Raw genomic sequence first — 13,454 nt, 5'->3', positions numbered from 1 at the left:
CCATCGATTTCCTACAGTAGCATGTTCTCAACGTAATTGGAGCCCCACAATTCATGTTATTTCTCTGTGCATGCCCTTCCACTTCGGCCCTGTTCTCCATGTTCTGCAACTGCTGACGTAATGTATGCACTTCCGTGGTGTTCGCCACGCAGGTGGCCGTATTTGTACTCCTCCATCTCCAAACCACTTGTGCGTTCTACCAGTGTCCTCACATCCTGTCGTAACAAATTGACGTCCACCTTTACAGCGTCTAACTTGAACTCCAGTGAGGTCTGTAGTTCAGACATCGCAGCAGCAAGCTTCATTTCCCATGATGCCTTCAAGTCTGCGATTGCCTCAAGTATCTGCTGATCTTTTCTTGTCGGGGTCCCTTCGCTCTGCGTGTGTTGCCCTTTAGTCTTGCCAACCTCTGATGTTTGTGGCGATATAGAGTGCTCCTCTATTGTTGGCTGCTTCTCCTTCACTTTAGGCAGTCTGGAGGCCATATTGGACCTAGGAGTGGCCTCTCTACTTGGGGTGGGACAATTCTTTAAATGCTAGTGCCACTCAGCCCCCGGCTTTGTTCTGCAACCTTGTCCTCCTGAGGGTCACTGTCTACATGATGGTCAGTGTCTGGGTTTCTCACCCCATACTGTGCCCCTTCTGAGGCACAGGGTGCTCTTGTGCACCAGTCCGTGGAGCTGTCGTAACTCTCAAATCCTCGGGCTACCCTTTCAAGTGTCTGCATCTGCCTCGTCGTTCCTACCAGGTCTCCTTCAGTGTGGACTCTAGTCGTGTGTCTCGATGTATCCGCCACCATTAATCTCCAGCCTTCTCATACTCTCTCCTCTGGCACCTCCCTTCCTTGAGTCAGGACGCCCGAGTGGCAATTATTTATTTTCCACCATTCGCATGGCCCTTCTGTGCTCCAGCTTCCTGAGGGTCACTTCATTCGGGGGTTCTCAGCAATGCTACTGCCTTCCACTATAATAGTGTTCGTATCGTGAGCCACATGGGCTTAGTTATGCCTCTGAAGGTCTTGTCTACCGGTGCGCCTCCGTTTTCATCAGTGTCTGGGTCACACAGAGCGACTACCACCAGCGCACTTTGAATGGTTTAACAAAGTACATTCCTCTGCAGCTTCTGCTTCTGGACTTCAGGATGAGTCTTTCACCACTACTCGTGGTGTGTTACAATGCCCGCTCTTTATCATGCAGTTGAACTGGCCCAATTATCCCATTAGTACCATCAACATTAGACTGTGAGTTCCCTCTTCTGCAGCCCCCTCCTTTATACAGTGTATCTGCCCATGATGTGTTGCGTTCAGGAGCCCGGGTTGTTAGGGTGACCAGACGTCCCGGTTTTCCCGGGACAGGTCCGGGGAAATCACCCCCTGTCCCGGGTTTTTTTTTTTTTTCCAAACCCCGTCCGGGGTTTTGCTGCGCGGGTGTCTGGTGTCCCGATTTTCGGACGACACCGCTCCGACGCTGCAGTATGAGCCTGCGCTGCAGTGCGCAGGCTCATACTTTCACTTTCTCTGCGCCCAAGCCCCCGCCCAAGCCGGAAACACAGCCACACAGCCTATAGACGCCCTCCAGGACCTGGAGACTTCCTGCAACGTCAGCTTGTGACGTTGCAGGAAGCGCGACTTGCGACGTGTTTGGGGGAAGTTATGGGACCCCTGGCTGGCAACACATAAAAGCCTCGACCACGGGCACGAACGGTTCATTCTTTTTCTTCCGTGGCTGTCGCAGCATCATTCTTCCATCTTCTTCCGTGAGTGGGGCTTGGAGTTTCTAGCAGCATTCGTTTTCTTTTCCTTCGTGACTGCTGCTGCTGTCTGGATTCCATCGCCTGAGCGTTCGAAGAGCATTATTCTCGTGGACCTGCTTCCTGCTCCAGCCTGCAGCGCATCCCTTCACGCCACCAGCTTGACATCAGTCGATCCTCTTGCATCCAGCTCGTTTGTGACCCTCATCCCTGCTGCAGCACACCCACATCGTCCTGCAATATCCAACAGGTAAGGAAATGAAATGTGACTTGCAGGTTACTCATTTTGCATCCATCTGGTAGCGGAGCAGTTCCTCTGTACATGTTCTTTAAGAATACTTGCCAACCCTACTTATTTATTTGTATGATTTATTTTTACATTTGTACAGCGCGCAGACAGGCCTTGGCCATTGCAGCGCTGTTACTTGCACACCTGTGATGTAATTGTTATGCAAGCCAATGTGCTAAGTGTTATTACATGGAGGGCACTACAATGGGGCTGGCTGGGTTGTACTATGGCATGGAATGTTGTGCTCGCATTAAGAGTAAAGCCAACATGTGTGTTCTCAGAGGGGGGCATATGACATTTGTTTACAGGTGTCAAAGGCAACATGATTAATGTTCTTACATGGGTTGCATTTGTGCAACCCACAAGGCAAGCTTTCCTTGACATGTAACATTTTACTGGTGTTAGGAGGCAACTACAACCTGAGTGTTCTTATATGGGGGGCAGAGGGCATTGTGCAGCCAGCAAGGACATGTTTTCAATGGTGGCATGGCTTTTATTTCTAAACTCAGCCGCTCCTGCCTCTGGGACAGAACAAACCCCCTGCCTTCTGTCCTCAACATTTTTTGTTTATGAAGAGAGCCTGTGTAGGCTTTATGCTTGCCTGTAAATGCTTGCCCAGTTCCCTCCTGCAATTCAGGCACCACTCTACTCTCATTTTGTTTTTTTGGCAAATGCCAATGCTGTGCCCTTTGTTGCACCTGTATAAGTCACAAACACATTTGAGGATTTATTGACTTTCCAGGTATACTACTACAACCGTAGTTCAGTCATCAAGATATTTTTGTTGTTGTTGCGTGAGACGTAGTTCACCATATCACGATGACTGACATTACTTTTTTCTTCAAGCTTTATCTAGAAACACTAGCTAGGTAGCTACCAAAGATGCCCAAGAGGAGATGTACCGCCACTGAGGAGATGCAAACGTCATTCCCTTTCCTGAGTAAGGTTGCAAGGAGTGACAGTGAAGTGTATTGCAAGCACTGCAGATGCTCTTTTTCTATTGCCCATGGTGGAAAAGGAGATATTAAGGAGCACGTGCAAACCAAAAAGCACAAATTTTGGTTATCTGCAGCCAGCAGCAGCAATATCACACAGTTTTTTGGGAAGGCTGTTCCTGGGGACACAGACCTCAGTAGGGCTGCTGCTGAGGGCACTTTTGCCTATCACCTAATCTATGGGAAAAGGTAATAGCCTTTTGTGCGGATAACACAAACACAAACTTTGGTGGGAAAGCAAGAGCAGGGAAAAACAATGTTTTTTGTAAGTTGAAGGAGGCAATCCCTGAAAATAAACTAATTGGTGTGGGGTGTGCAGCACACATTGTGCATAATGCAATGCAAACTGCTGCTGATGGGCTCCCCTTGGATATAGAATCCTTCATATTGAAAGTGTATAAATACTTCCACATCTATACTGTTAGAACAGAACAGTTAAAGGAATTTTGTGAATTTGTGGAGATAGACTACCAGAGCCTTCTTGGCACCAGTAACACACGCTGGCTGTCCCTATTGCCAGCTCTTGACAGGGTGCTCCAACTGTACCCAGCCCTGAAGTCATACTTTTTCTCACAGGAAAAAACCCCTACAGCCATTACCAAGTTTTTGCAGAACCCTATTGGTGAGGCGTGGCTCTGTTTCCTGCAGAACCAGCTAGTCCTGTTTAATGATACGATTAAGGTTCTTGAAAAGCAAAACTCAAATGCTATTGATGTTGGCCAAAGGTTGATGAGGCTGAAGGAGAAAATGATAGGGCGGCGTGATGCATGTTTTCTGAGTAACAAAGTAAAAGGCCTCCTAAATGACCTCCGTGAACAAGGGCAACTAAATGAAACCCAATTCAACGAATATGTGTACTCTTTTTATGACTGCTGTGTAAAGTACCTAGAAGAATGGGGCGCTCACTTCACAGAACTGAACGTTTTTTCCTGGGTCCTCCTAAACAGTGTCCCTGTTTGGGGAGATGTAGAGGGCTCCCTACAATTTGTGCAGTCTACATCAGGAAGGCTCAAACTCGATGACACAGAGCTTTTTGATGAGCTGAGCTGTGTGCGTAATTACACAGCTTGCAGGCTGGCCCAGTGGAACGAGCAAAAAAAGTCTGCAGATGAACGGTGGGTGGAGGTTTTCACCTATTTTTCACAGCAGAACATAACTATGAAAAACATGAGCATGATGGTCCAGTTTGTCTTGTGCTTGCCCGGCACAAATGCGCCAGTGGAAAGAATCTTTTCAATTATGAACAATACATGGACCGATGAACGAAACCGAATGGACATTGAGACTTTGAAATCCATATTGGTTACTAGGGTTAATTTCAGCCTGAGCTGCTCTGAGTTCCATAGCAGGCTACAGAAAGACAAATCGGTGCTACAAAGAATACATTCATCAGCAAAGTACTCATAATAGTAATAAAACGTGTACAGCAATTCTCTTGCTTTTTATCTTCACTGTTTTCAATCTTCACTGTTTTCATTCTTTGCAATAAAGGCATAGTTCTTTTCATCACCAAAAACCTTTTCGGGTGAAATAATTCCACAATAAAGTTTGCCATACGCATGTGGGGTGCATTACTTTTGTGCCATTCTATGATGCAAGGGGGCCAGCAGTCTTCATAAAGTGTGTACAATTGTGAAAATGCATGCTTTAATCTCACAGCGAAATATTGTTGGGTTGACAATAACCCCAGTCCACTGCAGTGCTCTACCTGTACAGGTGGATCCCCAAGAATTCACTCTAAAAACAGAAAACCGTGCCACATAGTGGCTTCACAGGTATGTGTACATTAATCCAGCATTTGATCTGCTGTGGCTGCCCCCAAACTTCACTGTCATAAGTGCTATGTTTGTAGTCCCTTTTTTGTCTTTATCAGTGCTACGATATGTAGTCCTACTTTTGTGTCAGTGACCCGTGAAATTGCCGTCCTACTTCTATGTCGGTGGCCTGTCCTGTCCTGGGTTTTTATTTTGAAAATCTGGTCACCCTACGGGTTGTGCTACTGTTACGCTTGCAGCACGTTTCTCGTGTTCACATAAAGGTGTCTGCTACAGTTATAGCTGAGACTGTAGACCTGTTATCGGGTTCCCTGAGAGAGCCTGTCAGTTCTGTGTGCGCCGATGCTTCCGTTGGCAACAAAGTATCTCACCGGCGCAGGCTTCCTGAGTCGCGTGGCTCACTGGAAAGTCCTGGCTCTTCTGTCAGTATCTGCGAGGTGCTGGGCCGGCTTTTCCCATGTTAGTGTTGGAGCATTGCCAGGTCTTGCCCTCACATTGCTCTTCGATGTGCCACTGATGATTCCCTCCAGCCTTGGGCGGCTCTCGCAATCTGGCCCTGGGGGGGGGGGCATTACAGGCTGGAGGCGCCTTGACCTTACCTCTGAGGCTCTCATGCCCACATGCATATCTTTATCACAAAGCATGAGCGGACGGCGCTCTGCGCTCGGCCTTGTGTATATGTGGGCTCCCCGTGCCTCGTTTCTTACGGGCTGCATCTGGCCAATCCGCTCTAGGGTAGCCAACTATTTGATAGTCTTTCGCAGGACACTTGTCCCCCAAGGTGGTGGTGACGTCACGACTTCATTCACGTTTGACCCGCCCCTTTTAAAATGTACATTTTTTTAATGGCTCTTAACACCTGGCTTAATTGAAAAGCAAATGGTTTGTCCTTGGGAGGTGATGGTCACGTTTTTTAACTGCAAACATGACTATCATGACCCCAGTAACAAAGCATTCGCATTTCAATTAAGCCAGGTGTTATATCGTTGCAGCTAGACCTGGAGGCTCAAAAGAGCCAGGGCTGCAGAGCCGCCTGAGGAAAGAAAGCAGCAGTCAGCAGCGCAGTGCTGTGTACATGCCGCTTCAGTTTGCATAGTGGCTGTGCTGGAGGCAGGTTGTCTTGACTAAAGTCTGGACAACTTGCGTCCCGCACAGCCACTCTGCAAACGGAGGGACGGAGTCCCTAATTGCGGGACAATCCCGCAAATTCTGGTACAGTTGGCCACCCTAAACCCATAGCTCTCAACCATTTGTGCTGCAAGGCGGGTGAAATCACCCGATTTTGTTTTTGGCGGGTGAGACGCCTATTGGAATGAATGGGCGTGCAGGAGGCTTGGCGGGTGATGCAGCCCTTTACAAGGCGGGTGACACCCGCCAAAAGCGTGTGAGTTGAGAGCTATGCTAAACCTCTCCACTGCAGCATGTCACAGGGGCCTGACATGCACAACACATAGAGCGATTGCCCTCCTTAGCAGCGTTTCTTGACCCAGTGTGAGTCACTCTGCCGTTCTACCTGTGCTGTGAGCACTCCCGAACTGCCGCAGCTAATTCTACCACGAGTTGGACATTTTGTCAGGACATCCGCGGGGCCTCGTTCTATTTCTTCCTCGTGTAACTTCTATTTCACAGTCTGGTTACAGCTTTAAACATATACGCCGCATACAGTGCACTTTCACACATCAGTAGATCTATTTGAATGGCACGCACATCGCTTCCTTGCGATGAGTATTCAAGGATATTGCAGGAGCCACGGAGATCCACAGCCTATATGGCTAGTTAGCCACGCCCCCTGGCTCGATCAGATCGATCTTAATATTTCTATTTGCTCTTCACATATTGATACCCTATTTATACTATTTGTATTATATCATACTCATTTAAAGTAATTGTAACATTTGGTTGCTGTTATGAATAATGCTCAATAAATAAAAATCATTAAACTTAAAAGAACGAAATTAATTTCCTTTTCAATATTAATCCCCAATGTAATTAAATAAGTAAGAACGAACTGTGCTGGTATTGTAATTATGTTCCGGGGGAATGAAGTGGCACACCAACATTGTCCGATGTCTAGGCCATACGAGATAATATGCCCAAAAGATCTAATAGGAGCTCGGAAATGTCAGTGCCGTGTGGCGACTCCTGTCCCCGCTGCGTGCAAGATTCTCAGCCTAGCGACTCCTCATTACGGGCACGCTGTGCTGAGAGCGCCGCAGCCTGAACCGTTGCTCTCCTCACATGGGCTGCATCTGTCAGAATGCCCTTCCACCCCCACTCCTTACCTGAAAACTCAGTCGCTCCTGGATATGCAACGTGAGCCCTCCATAGCCGCCACACATCCTGGCTTGACTACATCTGGAAGACACGGCTAGGTCTGAACTCTGCCCATCTGGGCCGCCATGTTGTTACTTTAGCAGCCCTGACCTAGCACACCACTACTCACTGCACATTGCAACATGCTCACTGGCAACCCAGCAAGCAATTCCCTGGCCCTAACCCAGGCAGATTGTCTCCTCCAGCCCTTTTTTTATAATAAAAAATCATATATTGGATCAGAATATGGCACTAAAGCCATTATGTTCAAGGTCAAAAGGTTGAATAACATTTTTTTTTTTTTTTAAGAATGGGGGGAAATCTACCTGTGGAGTTTTCTGAAAACTGGCTGGTTGAAGTAGCTTTTTGGACACGAGTATAATGGCTGTATAGACAGCCACCCCCTTCCCCTCGGCTGTATCTAAAACTACTTGCTCTAGTAAACCTTGTTGATCCCCCTGGCTGCGCTCGGATCTCTAACTCTGTTTTAGGGGATCCATAACTCCTGAAACGGCCCTCGTGCGAAGCCTATAAAGCCGAATTTGAACACCTTTACGAACATTCTGATTTGGCCGAGCCAATCGGGAACAAGATTCTAAGCATATTGGGACACTTTCTGCCAGTCGCATGGGCGTAATTATAGGGATGGATGGGGGGGAGACGAGCACCCCCAACCTTTGTGGCATGCCTTTTTGTCCCCCCCATCTTTTGGTCGGGGCTGTGGGGGGGGGGGCTGCATTGTGGCTTCTGCATTCATTGAACATGTCATTGGACAGTGCAATCCTGGCTGAGGTATCCAGCTGTGTGTATGTTTGCTGGAGAGCTGGGCGGCGGGCTGACCCTAGTGAGGGGTCACATTTGGACAATTACATTTGGGGTCATGGGTGTATTTAGCATAGCAAGAGTGGGGGGTGAGGTGAGCCATGTAATGCAGTGCTTTTAATAGTCTCATTCACACCCCTAAACCGCCCACACCTGCCCCAATGTACTTTTTTGGTAATATTAGTGGCAGATGGCAATTTTACACACAAAACTGCAGGAACATTGCAGATGCAGGAAACCCATCTATTAGAGTTCTGTCCAGGTCCTCTGGGGCAAAATATATGGAAACCTCCTAATTTGCATATGGATTGCACCAGCAGAAGTGACTTTACAGAAAACGACATTGCAAGGAGCATCATCAGTCTGTGATACGTGGAGGCACTATGGTAGTGACTTTAGATTAAGTTGCCATAAGTAAGCCAAGTGGCAAATAAGTTTGTGGTGGAAAATGCCTAAAATGCACTATTGTTATATGTAGAGCAACTGTATAGTCATCTGGCTTTTTTATAATAGCATGATATTTTAACATAAGCTTTGAAGTTAATCAGAATCACGTAGAGAACTTCAGATAAAACACAATGGGATTAAATGAATTGCCCAGGATCACACACTTTGGTTAAATGGTGAAACTGGGATGTGGACAATTTAAGCAACAGTGCGCATCTTTCCAGGTTTAGTTGATATCGATATTTATTAAGGTTTTGCTTTACATTTCATGTGCTTAAATAATTATGTATAGCAGTGCCTTGGAAGCAAACAACATTGCATAATAAGCTAGTTTTTCATAGTACACTAACTGTACACTATATACATTGTCAGAAATATGTTAAGGAATGAGAGTATGGCTTTAGTTTTATTCTCTCCATCCTGCATGCAAAGTCACAAAAGTATCATGCAGATTAACGTGAGTATAACACATCTCACTTGGGGTTTAAAGCCATAGTCATTATTTCATAAAGCATGCAACATTATGCACCCTTCTCACTTCTGATCACTTCCTCCCATACACTTTTCTAAAGGTACAAAAGTCCCTGCTAATAGTCGCCCTCCTACCTCCAATCAGTGCCTAATGGCTCAGTGTAATGCTCTGACAAAGATAAACGTGAGGAACCTCTGCTTCCTGGAGCTCCTTGGGACATGTTCCTGGCAGTGGGGCATCTCTACCATTCGAATAGGTTAAGGTGTCCAGCTGCCAGGACAATGAGCGTGCTGAGCAGGAATTGCTTGGCTGCTTGGCACACATTGTCCTGCCAGTGGGACAACTTTCCCGTTGGGCACCCTCTTTGAGCCGCCGAACAGGTGTGCCGTCCCACTGACAAATGTCCCGGCTTGGACTCCCGCTCGGTACGCTAGTGCTTGGGGTCATTTGAACACAGGAAAATATACCTTAATTTTAATGAGTCAGAATTTTGCAAGTAATTAATGAAATCTGAATAAGCAACCTAATGTGCTGTCTTAAAATCTTGCAGGCATTTCATTGTGCATATGTCGATGTGCTTGTTTGAGTCAGTGCCCTGGTGGCAATAATCAAACACAAGCTCCCTTCAGCCTGCTTGCAGGCCCTCTTTAGGTAGAGGGGACGCATTATTTTTTACTGTTGTCAATGCAGTGAATTCTAAAGACCAGCTGTGGTGTTATACGTTTCAGAAGACTGGCGGGTCTTTAGAATTGAATTTTAAAGAAACGCTGCCAGTCTTATTAAAGTTATAACAGTGTCGGCAATGGACTCTCGTGGTGTGGTAGTTTAGTGTTATCCCTCAGAGACATCGTCTGCCCTTCCTCCACCCTGCCCCTTTCTTTCAGTTGTCATGCTGCGCCAGTGTATGCCTGAAACTTGCTTTTCTAATGTGCTCTGCCAAATGGCTGGTTCTATGTTCCATGCTTCCTCTCGGATTTCTGCAGCTGGCCCCTTCCTTTATTCCTCTTCCTTGCACTTTCCCTTCCTGCTCGGCCCTGCTTCTTTACAGTGTCCAACTTCCCTCGCCCCCTGCTCACACCCCGTGCCGTCACCTGCCCCTTACCATTGACACGCGAGCCAGGCAGATTTCTGCTTCTAGCATCTGCTTTTCCCCCTCTCTCTCCAGACCTTTGCTCCCCGCTGGCAGCAGGCAACCTATTTTACTTCTCCTCCCATATTGGCATCCCCAGGCCACTGCTTTTGCTGGCCACCATGCCACTCCTCCGTTGCCATATGACACTGCACTTCGCAGCTGGCACCAACCCTCTCCATTCGCTGGGCATGGGAACATGGTACCACACACTAGTTAATGTGCCTTTTGGGTCTCCACAACAGTTTCCTGTATGGCTCGGGTTGGGGATTCGCAGACATTAGGACACTTGATGTCCATTAAGGAACCATTATGTCCCTTCATGGCCGTTAAGGGACTTGGGTCATTAAGACTATTAAGTTGGACCTACAGCACCTAATGGCTGTGAATGTAGTAGCCCTTTGTGGTCAGAAGGCTATACCCTGAATATCCTAGATTCCACAGTTTCAGAACTGACCACTACTTTTTCACAATCTGTTCTAAATGCATTCATCAGTCCGTGTAGAGGACCTGGAGTAGAGCGAGAACATTGGATTTTTGGGTGGCCCTCTTTGTGCAGCTCTTTGTGTCGGTTCGTGTCTGGCTCATCCTATAGAAATTCACTGAATTTCAAGAAACGATTAAAGGGACTGAGGAAAATATTCTAGTTGGTTTTGGCTTTTTATGGTAGAGCTTCTGGTTCAGTAATTGAATTCTGTTTTGTGTGCATTCATATAGGTATTATGAAAAAAAACACGTTGCAGAGTTTATCACACAAATACATGTAGCATCGCAATCTCTCTGAATGGTGGGTGAAAACTGCACCTTGTTCGTCTTTTATAAATACTTGTGTTGTGCTCTTTGTGAAACTATCTGCAGTGCGAAGTGTGATGCTTCCAAAAATAGATCCCATGAGATTTTCTCAAGTTCTGAATTCCGCGTGCAGTCCGCTAACAACCGACCCCTAAACTGAATTCTATTTCCACTCTGTTTTGTCTGTCTTTTCTTTCTCTGTCTCCTTGGCTACGTTCCTCCCTCTGACTCTGGAATGCTGCTGTTTAGCTTGGGCATATCGGCAAGCGAGCCCCCGTGCTGCTCAGACCTGCCGGCAGCTCCAAACTGCCTCGCACCCTCTGCCTCTTCACCCAGTCTGTTAAAAAAGCGTAAATCTAGTCCCTGTGGAGAACAAGGTGGCCCCCCACTACAAAAGAGGTGAGCCAGAAGTCCTAGTTCGGAATGTGTTCAGCCGTTTACATATTTTCATTTGTTTAAAATCCAAGACAGACCTAAACTGTTAATGCAGTCTAGCATTGACAATCAATCGCCAAGGAAGTTAAAATTATGAGCACATTTTCAGCATTGGCTGCAAAATGCTTTACTAACTTTATACCGTGCACGATAGTTCAATTAAGGCGCTAGCTAGAACGATTAACCTTTGCAAGAATGCCACTTTGCTTGTGCTATGAAAGTAGATATATATTTAGAAGCCGATTTGGACGCCTAACACCTTGCAAATTTGAAGTTTTCCAAAACGGATTGCAGAGATCACTAAACACTGCTGGATTTCACAGCACACATGCCCATCGATTGGTTTGTCAAATTACACAGAGGTTTGATCGTTTTCTTTGCTTCTTTCAAAGCTTGTCTTATATATTATTTGCTTTTCCATCTATTCCAAACTGTACCCTCAGCTTCTCCTACCGTACTGTCCTACGGAACAAGCTTCGCTCTTCTTCCTCTGTGCCAAATTTTCTAAAGTTTCTGGTTCCTGTAGCTGAAAATACCCCCTCTGATTGCAACACCACAACAAGGTAGGCTCAATTCCCATCTCTGTCATTCTACTGAACGCTCGCTAGGGGTGATGTGTATGCTACAAAGGATTAATTGCATAATATGTCTGCAGCATGGTAAACTGGAACTTCTTAATAGCGTGCCGTTATAAGTCCGGTCTCAACAGCCAGTGGATTAATTGCTTAAATTTAGCAGACTGTGTTCCTGTCGGCTAATCCTTTTGTCCTCTGGATACAGTGGTCGAAGTGAACGGGAGCGGTTGGTAGTGTTGCTCCGGTTCTACTGTTGCTATACTTTTAGTTTAAAATGAACCTGTTCTGGAATGGTTTAGTTTTAAAATAAAAGTGTAGGAAGAAGTTGAAACTTGCACATCAGTGAACTGCACTGAACATTCCTTAAACTGCATGTGTGCTTGTTTGGGGGTTGGATTGCACGTGGGAGGGGGCGTGGTGGCGGTGGTGTTTGTGGGGAGCAGAGGCAGGCCAGCAGGGAACGTGCACTTCGACCACGGTCTGGATACAATTGTTCAATAAAGTGTTCTTCGCCCCTAATGCATCAAGGCATGTCACCACTGCACTTTTTCAGTTTTTGCTATTAAGTGGCGCTTCATAGCCACCTCTAACGCATACTTTACTTTGGGGTAAATATAAGAGGAAGAGGGGATGTGAGGAGGAACAACACAGCACATGTGGTCCCTTTCTTTGGTTATTTACTGACCCGTTGACTGCTCATGGCTATGCAAGTGCCGATGGCCTTGCTCACTCACTACCAACTTCCCTCTGCCTAAAACCCACCCTCCTTGAATCTTTTTGGCCTAGCTTGGTCACTCAGAAACATGAAGATTTGTGCTGTATAGTGCCTGAAAGTGTGATTTCTAAGCATACTTGCGAGAGTTAATGGCTTAATTGTGTGGTAAACGAGCTCCTAGTTTACTAAAAACACCTTAACTAAGTATGCTGTTCCTTGCACTGAAGCCATGTTTAAAAATGAGCATTGGTAAAGCCAACCGTTTTGGCTTGCGCTGTAGTTCATTTGACAGGCACTGACATCCTATGACGAAGTACTTGTACCATGTTCAAGTTCTTACCATTTTATGGCCAGTAGCAACATTATAGCAGTGTCTGGACAATGCCTATCCCATGCCTACACAAAAGCCCAAACTGTTGGCTTTGCAAATACTGGTCTAAATTGGCTGGCTGTTTGGGTGTATTATTGCTGACTTCGCTAGCACAACTTAAATAAAAGGATTCATTTCAGCAGCCTTTTTTAAAATCTTAAACATTCATTCCTTTCAGCGAGTACGAGTGGAAACCAGTGGATGCAGATATTAGCAGCGATACCCCTGTAAAGACTCGGCGGCATTCGTGGAGGCAGCAGATCTTCCTACGAGTAGCAACTCCGCAGAAAGCATGCGATTCTCCAAATCGATATGATGGTGGTAAGAGCCCAAACTTCATTGATCTCCCAGAGCTTGGTTGATTGTTACAAGCGAAGGTTACACTTCGTTGAACACGTTGGATCAATGCCAGCAAGTCTGCCTCATGTTTATGTTCTTCTAGATTTGTTTCGCATTGTAATCAATCCTATTGTTGGGGTCTGGAGCAGACAGGCATAGCCACATTTGCATGGGAGGGGTTTAATTTCTATACCTGATGGATCTGCAATGACCACACTATGGAGCAATCGGACTCTG

The 13,454-nt window shown here is 46.4% G+C and overlaps 1 protein-coding gene across 8 annotated transcripts in view; it reads left to right on the top strand.

The window, feature by feature from the left end:
- The window catches only part of TBC1D1 (TBC1 domain family member 1), a 1,823,125-nt gene that overhangs the window by 1,129,646 nt on the left and 680,025 nt on the right, over positions 1-13,454 (top strand). For 5 of the 8 annotated variants that reach the window (XM_069631813.1, XM_069631815.1, XM_069631812.1 and 2 more), the window contains 3 exons: positions 11,033-11,182; positions 11,662-11,781; positions 13,057-13,199. In XM_069631813.1, the coding sequence (XP_069487914.1) occupies positions 11,033-11,182; positions 11,662-11,781; positions 13,057-13,199 (413 nt within the window). The remainder of the gene's footprint in view (positions 1-11,032; positions 11,183-11,661; positions 11,782-13,056; positions 13,200-13,454) is intronic. The other 3 variants (XM_069631816.1, XM_069631819.1, XM_069631814.1) reach the window with 2 other exon arrangements.

This window comes from Ambystoma mexicanum, chromosome 6q, assembly GCF_040938575.1.
Source record: "Ambystoma mexicanum isolate Mex_15411 chromosome 6q, UKY_AmexF1_1, whole genome shotgun sequence".
NCBI classification, from domain to species: Eukaryota; Metazoa; Chordata; class Amphibia; order Caudata; family Ambystomatidae; genus Ambystoma; species Ambystoma mexicanum.
The sequence above is the reverse complement of the archived record's forward strand: the minus strand, read 5'-3'. Positions and strand labels throughout refer to the sequence as shown.